At 52.4% G+C, this 7831-nt stretch overlaps 1 protein-coding gene across 1 annotated transcript in view; it reads right to left on the minus strand.

The window, feature by feature from the left end:
- The window catches only part of IL34 (interleukin 34), a 95069-nt gene that overhangs the window by 11275 nt on the left and 75963 nt on the right, over positions 1-7831 (minus strand). Inside the window, exon 2 of the mRNA XM_011962134.1 lies at positions 2921-3346. Coding sequence (XP_011817524.1) covers positions 2921-2948 — 28 coding nt within the window. The 5' untranslated portion in view covers positions 2949-3346. The remainder of the gene's footprint in view (positions 1-2920; positions 3347-7831) is intronic.

The raw sequence follows: 7831 nt of genomic DNA on the forward strand, positions 1-7831 counted from the left end.
GCGGCAGAGCAAGACTCCGTCTCTAAATAAATAAATAAATAAATAAATGAATAAATAAATTAAAAAATAAATGAATAGTAAATAAAACAAACTGCCAGACAGAAAGGAGGTTGAAGAAAGATCTGTGTGAGTACAGTACTCCCTTCCTTGTTCCCTGGCCCTGGGTGGGGGGCAGGAGGGGCCTGCCCCCTCTCTGAGATGACCCCATGTGCAGTGACAAGTGGGGCTTGTCACCCCCAGCCCCGGGGACCAAATCTAAACCTGTGCAGTGGGTTAAATAGCATCTCCTCCAAATCCACACTCACGCGAACCCCAGAATGTGACCTTGTTTGGAAATGGGGTCTTTGTGATGTAGGAGGTAGGACCAACTCCAGAGGCGGAGTCCTGACACTGGACCCAATTGAAGACTAGTGAAAACAGGGATGGACGGGGTGGAAGCAGCATTCCAAAAGACATGCCCAGCAGGGTGCTATGTCAGTTTACCATTGCCATGGCAACGCCTGGGAGTTACCGCCCCTTTCCATAGCAATGACCCAATGGCCCAAAAAGTTACGAGAAATGTCTGCATAAACTGCCCCTTTATCTGCATGCAATTAAAAGTTGGTATAAATATGACTGCAAACGGCCCTAAGCTGCTCCTCAGTACACTTCCTCTGGCACAGCCCTGCTCTGCAGGAGCTGGCACGGAGCTGTAACACCTCTTCAGTAAAGCTGTCTTCTCCTACCTACCAGCTTGCCTTGAATTCTCTCCTAGGCAAAGCCAAGAACCCTTGCAGGCTAAGCCCCCTTGGGGGCTCGACTGTCCTGTGCCACTTACAGGCGTTATTAAATGAAGAATGTCAAGATGAGGCCATCCTGGATTTAGGAAGGTCCCTAAATCCAGGGACTAGTGTGCTAGGAAGAAGAGGAGCGGACACAGAGACACGTAGAGGGAAAGACCGCACAAAGACAGAGGGAGATCTGAGTGACTAGGCCACAGGCCAAGGAGGCCAGGAGCCACCAGGAGCTGGAAGAGGCAAGGGAGGCTCCTTCCCAGCACTTTTGGAGGGAACACAGCTCTGCAGGCACCCTGATCTCACACTTCCAGTCTCCAGAACTGTGAGACCATACGTTGCTGTTGCTCTAAGCCACCCAAAGCATACTAATTGGTTATGGCAGCCCAACTACCTCAGCACCCCAGTCCCTGGGCACCAGCCCCCACCTAAATCTGCTGCTCTCCCTCTCCCTCATCCCCCATCGGGTCCTTGCCTGGTCCTAAGACCTGCCTCCTGGAGCTTTTACCCCATCTCCCTTGCTTTTCTTTCTCTCTTTTTCTTTTCTTTTCTTTTTTTTTTTTTTTTTAAAGACAGGGTCTCACTCTGTTGCCCAGGCTGCCATGTAGTGATGTAATCCTTGCTTACTGCAGCCTCAACCTCCTGGGCTCAAGTGATCCTCCCACCTCAGCCTCCTGAGTAGCTGAGATTACAGATGTATGCCACCACACCTGGCTAATTTTCCTTTTTTTTAGAGATGGGGTCTCGCTATGTTGCCTAGCATGGTTTCAAACTCCTGACCTCAAGCCATCCTCCTGCCTTGGCCTCCCACAGCACTGGGATCACAGGCGTGAGCCACCAGCCCAGCATCCCTTGCCTTTCATTCGCACCTCCACCTCCAGAATGACCCTTATTCCCTCCTGTGCAGACGGCGACAACAGCAACTCCTACAAACACCGCCAGACTGATCTTCAAGAGCAGAGGAACTCCCAATCACGACGACACCCCCGCCCGGCTCTCAAATCCTCCAGGGCTGCCTGCTGTGGGGAGGGATGCACGCTTTGCCTGGCTTTCAAGGCCTCCGCCAACTGGGTCCAAACCAGCTCCCAGCCTGGCCTCACCATCCCACCGCTGAACCTTTGCTCACACTGGCCCCTCTCCCTGGAACACAGGCCTTATGACCCCAGGTCTCCCTGTGTGAGCACCACCCCACCTTCTAGACCATTTCCAGCAGCCCCTCCCCCACATTGCACCCTGCTTCTCATGACCTACGGGCTTCCAGAACATTGGGTCCAGCTGAGTCCTTCCACCCGTCCCTAATGTCCCAACCCTTTGTTGTATATTTTCACAAGGGCCAGGGTGGACCCAGCTCTTCTCTGAATCTCTCGCAGGCTCATACTCCGAACCTCAAACAATTCCTGAGCACTCAACCCTGTGCCAGGCGTTGGAGACAGAGGCACGAGACAGCAAGGTCCTTGTTGTCATGGCAGTGACTCTGCAGTGGGCACGTGGGAGGCACCAGAAAAATGTGTTGAATTTGAGTCAATTAAATTGAATCTTGGAGACAGGGGATCTTGGTCTGGCCTCCCACCCAGTAGGCATGAGAGGCTTCCAGATCCTTTTTTTCCTTTCTGTCCTCATTTCAACTTATTTTTCTTTTTCCAACAGTGTTATCACTCTGCTTTTTAATTCTGTTCTGTTAGGAGGGAGGGTCGGAGGGGAACAGGCTGCCTTCTCCAGGCACCTGGCTGCTCTTCTGCCGTGGGTCTTGGATCCCTGGACACTTTCACCAGCCCCCACCCCACCCCCCACCGGCCACACCCAGGACTCTGCCTCTGCTGCCCGCACGGGGCTCCCCAGTGCCCACAAGCCTGGAAAGGTGAGATGCTGCCACCTACCCCCAGTGCCTGCCCCGACCTAAGACCACCCTGAGGACCATGCGCACCCAGCCAGAACCGCCCACCCAGCTTGCCGGTCAGAGCCTGAAGTCAGCGGCAGACAAGGCAGAGGGTGGCCGTGGGAATCCCAGAGGGTGTCTGCAGTCTGACTGTTAAGCATCGCAACTTCTCACCAGCAAGAATGCCCTGGTTGCTATGGTTACAGCAGATCCTGGATCTAGGCCAAGGCCTCCCAGGGCAGGTCCCCAGGGACCCCCCCCCAGTACTCACAGCGCAGCCAGGCGAAGCCCCGGGGCATGGTGGCGTTCCTCGTCCCCCTGAGAGCTCAGGCGCTGTCCCCAGCAGTGTGTCCACAGAGGCCTAATACGGCCTACATGGCCTCGGGGCAGCAGAGGTAGCCACTGAGTCAGGGAAGAGCTGGCCCTGGAGGAGTGGCCAGGCTGCAGGATCGGGCAGGTGCCCCAAGGGCAGCAGCTGCCCTTATCTGGCCGGCAGCGTGGAGGACAGCCTGGGGGCGGTGGCTGCGAGTCCCATGGCAGCCCAGAAGCGGGTCTGAGCCGGTGGCTTGGGGGGTCTTTCGGGGTCTTCCTTTCCAAGGAGCACGAGGAGAGTCCCTGGCAGGCCCCTCGGAATCTGGGGCTGGGTGACGCTTTCTCTGATTTCTCCGACTGCAGCTGCTCAGTGTGAAATCTGGCTCTGGGAAGAGAAAGGAGGAGAGAAACTGATTATGTAAGAGCAGCACTGCCACTCAGCCATCAGCCACGGTGCACACCGCACCCACAGCCTGCACAGGACCACCCGGCCCTGGCAGTTGGACACGGCTCACATGAGAAATGACTTCAGAATGTCCGAGCAGCCCTGGCCCATGAGTGAGTTATGATGACACCAGCTGGCAGCCTGGGGCCTGAACAAAAGCAGGACCAACGAATGAACAGGTGGTTTGAGTTCACACACTGAGGGCCGTGGTAGAGTCCACGAATGATTCAGGCTGCAGGATAGGTTAAAAAAGATGAGCCGAGCGCGGTGGCTCAAGCCTGTAATCCCAGCACTTTGGGAGGCCAAGACGGGCGGATCACAAGGTCAGGAGATTGAGACCATCCTGGCTAATACGGTGAAACCCTGTCTTTACTAAAGAATACAAAAAACGAGGCGGGCGCCTGTAGTCCCAGCTACTTGGGAGGCTGAGGCAGGAGAATGGCGTAAACCTGGGAGGCAGAGCTCGCAGTGAGCTGAGATCCAGCCACCGCACCCCAGCCTGGGCGACAGAGCCAGACTCCGTCTCAAAAAAAAAAAGCAGATGAGCTCCCACTCTGAAAACAATGCCAGACGTGGTGGCTCATGCCTGTAATCCCAGCACTTTGGGAGGCCAAGGTGGGAGGATTGTGTGAGCCCAGGAGTTTGAGACCAGCCTGGGCAACATAGTAAGATCTCATTTCTATTAATAAAAATAAATAAATAAGAAAAAATAATTTTTTTTGAGACAAAGTCTCACTCTGTCATCCAGGCTTAAGTGCAGTGGTGTGATCTCAGTTCACTGCAACCTCCACCTCCCGGGTTCAAGCAATTCTCCTGCCTCAGCCTCCCAAGTAGCTGGGATTACAGATGCGCACCACCATGCCTGGCTAATTTTTGTATTTTTAGTAGAGATGGGGTTTCACCATGTTGGCCAGGCCGGTCTCAAACTCCTGGACTCAAGTGACCTGCTGCCTTGGCCTCCCAAAGTGCTGGGATTACAGGTATGAGCCACCGTGCCTGGCCAGAACAAAGGTCTTTACATTTATTGAATCTCTCACAGCAATCTCACGGAAGCACAAAATCTCAGTTTATCAATGAGGAAACTGAGGCCCAGAAAGGTTAACACACTTGTCCAAGGTCATACAGCTTGTAAGAAGTGTGACCGGAATTCACACCGTGGGCTAGTGGCTGCTCCCAAAAGTTGACACCCACACAGGGCTCAGCACGTGTGCATGGTCCTCCCATCTGCCCCTCTGGACTCCGCAAGGTCTGGACCATTGTGTCCGTTCTGCAGATGAGGCTGGAATTCCGTCTCTGATTTAGTTCTCTTCCATCCCCTCGCCTCTTCCCTGTCTCCCCTCTGGTGGGGGGAAACGGCTACAGAGTGACACCATTGGGGGAGAGCAGGTATGACTTTTGCATCTTCTTCATTGTGTGATCCATAGTGTCACCGAAGAATGCTGGCCCTTACCCTGGGAGGTGCCCAGCGGGCAGGTAGGGCCTTATAGAGAGAACGTGGGTTGTTCAAGTGAATCCCTTATGCAGTCATGCTGAATCTCAGTCCCAGTTGCTACCTGCTGCTGCTCCTCTTCCTTGTCCTCCCTCCTCCTTCCTCTTCCTCCTCTTCCTCCTTCCTCCTCCTCCCTCTTTCCTCCTCCTCCTCTTCCTCTCTCCTCCTTCTCTTCCTCCTCCCTCCTTCCTCTTCCTCCTCTTCCTCCCTCCTCCTTCTCTTCCTCCTCCCTCCTTCCTCTTCCTCCTTCCTCCTCCTCTTCCTCCTCCTTCCCCCTCCTCCTCTTCCTCCTTCCTCCTCTTCCTCCTCTTTCCCCCTCTCCTTTCCCCTTCCTCTTCCTCCCCTTCTTCCTTTCTCCTCCTCCTTCCTCCTCCTTCCTTTTCTTCTTCCTCCTTCCTCCTCCTCCTTCCTCCTTCCTTCTCCTCTTCTTCTTTTCCTCCTTCCTCCTTTCTCCTCCTCCTTTCTCCTTCCTCCTTCTCCTCCCTCCATCTCCTTTCTCCTCCTCCCCTTCTTCCTCCTCCTCCTCCCTTCTTCTCTCCTCCTTCTTCCTTCTCCCCCTCCTCCTCCTCCCTTCTCCCTCCTCCTCCTCTTCTTCCTCATTCTCCTCCTCCTCCCTTCTCCTTCTCCTCCTCTCCCTCCCCCTCCTCCTCCTCCTCCATCCCACCCTGGCAATTCCCCTACTGTTACATTCGTTTGGGGATTTTTTCAGGTTTGTTGAGGGCTAATTTACATATACTACATTTTACCCTTTTCAGTATACAATTCTAAAAGTTTTTAGCAAATTCATAGAACTGTGTAATTACTGTAATAATCAAGATACAAAACATTTCCATCTACCCAAAAAATTCCCTGCTGTGGCTTCTCAGTCAGCTCCTCCCCCAGCCCCAGCCCTAGGCAACAACTCATTTGTTTTCTGTCCAGCACGCCTGCCTTTCTCAGAATGTCATATAAATATACAATTGTAGTGTGTGGCCTTTTGTTTTGGCTTCTTTCACTTGGGACACTGCATTTGGGAACCAGCCATATTGTTGCAGGAGTTAACACAGATGCTTGATGGGGTTAAGTCCTGATAAACCCATCTATAAGTCAAAAATAACATAAATAAAAAACAGATTTAGGCTGGGCACAGTGGCTCACGCCTGTAATCCCAGCACTTTGGGAGGCCAAGGCTGGCAGATCACCTGAGGTCAGGGGTTCGAGACCATCCTGGCCAACATGGCAAACCCTTTCTCTACTAAAAATACAAAAAATAGCCAGACGTGGTAGTGCATGTCTGTAATCCCAGCTACTCGGGAGGCTGAGGCAGGAGAATCGCTTGAACCCAGGAGGCAGAGGTTGCAGTGAGCCGAGATCACGCCACTGCACTCCAGCCTGGGTGACAGAGTGAGACTCCATCTCAAAAAAAAAAAAAAAAAAAATCCCTAGCCAGGTATAGTGGCTCATGCCTGTAATTTTAGCTACTCGGGAGGCTGAGGTAGAAGGATTGCTTGAGCCCAGGAGCTCAAGGCTGCAGTGAGCTAGGATCGCACCACTGCACTCCAGCCTGGGCAATAGAGTGAGACGGTGTCTCAAAAAACAAAAATAAAAAATAAATTACCTTGCTAGACCTGCACTGCGATGTCCACCAGTTGGGGCAGTAAGGCCCTGCCCATCCTGTGGGCTTCACTCCCCGCTCCTTTCCTAAGACACATGCTTTGTTTTTGGTTCCTCTGTCCCCTGTCCAAAAACCGAGACCACCTCCCCATGGAGGGAACATGCAACTTGAATTAGAATCCTGGCAGCTTAGAGCCTGTGCCCCAGCCCTTAAGAGGTGGTGCAATTTCATGTTCAGGACACACACAGCCTGTGAGAAACCCCAAGCACCCACTTAATTTGCTGTATAACAAATCACCCCAAAATACAGTGACTGAAAACAATCATGTGTTATTTTTCATGAACTACAGGTTGGCTGGGACTTAGCTGATCTAGGCTGGACTTGGCTGATCTGGGCTTGGCTCAGCTGAGCCAGGGTGGGCTGGGCTGATCTGGGCTGTCCTTGGCTGATCTGGGCTGAATTTGGCTGATCTAGGTTGGACTTGGCAGATCTAGTCTTGGCTCTGCTGATCCAGGTTGGGTTTAGGTAATCTAGGCTGGGCTTGACTAATCTAGGCTGTACTTGACTGATCTAGCATGGGCTTGGCTGATAGTCCCAGCTACTTGGGAGGCTGAGGTAGGAGGATCGCTTGAGCCCAGGAGATCAAGGCTGAGGTGGGCTTGGCCATGTGAGTTGCTGTGACCAATGGGACATACTTGGACATTGGGACTTTCCCTCTATTGCTGCCAGGGGGCCTTCATATTATGTAAGTAATCCTGGTAGCCTGCTAGAGGAGGCATTGCTCAAGCCCCATTTGACGGAGGCTATCCTAGATGAGCTGGCCCTAGCCAAGTCATCCCAGCATCCTAGTCCACCCATAGAATCATGAGCTATAATAAATATTTATTTATTTTAAGGCATTAAGTGTTAGGGTGGTTTGTTACACAGTAGGAGCTAACTGATACACCACAAAGGTCCACCATCCCCAAAATGCTCCGTACACTGGTTCAGCCCCAAATCAAAACAACTTATAGGAGTGGTTCAGATAGCTTCTCTCAGACTGAAGCTCATCCCTGGTCAGGAGGCCTTTGAGGACAAAAGTATGCTGTCCTTGCCATAGGACCCAGCTCAAAATCTTCAGTTGGAAGAGGAGATTTCTAGAATTCAGGACTAGCCAAGACTTTTTTTTTTTTAACTCTGTCATATTTTATTTATTTTTTGCAACCTTTTTTCTTTTTTTTTTTTTTTTGAGACGGAGTCTCACTCTATTGCCCAGGCTGGAGTGCAGTGGCGTGATCTCCGCTCTGCCTCCCGGGTTCACGCCATTCTCCTGCCTCAGCCTCCCAAGTAGCTGGGATTACAG

Source organism: Colobus angolensis, unplaced genomic scaffold, assembly GCF_000951035.1.
Source record: "Colobus angolensis palliatus isolate OR3802 unplaced genomic scaffold, Cang.pa_1.0 Scaffold116, whole genome shotgun sequence".
Classification (NCBI taxonomy): domain Eukaryota; kingdom Metazoa; phylum Chordata; class Mammalia; order Primates; family Cercopithecidae; genus Colobus; species Colobus angolensis.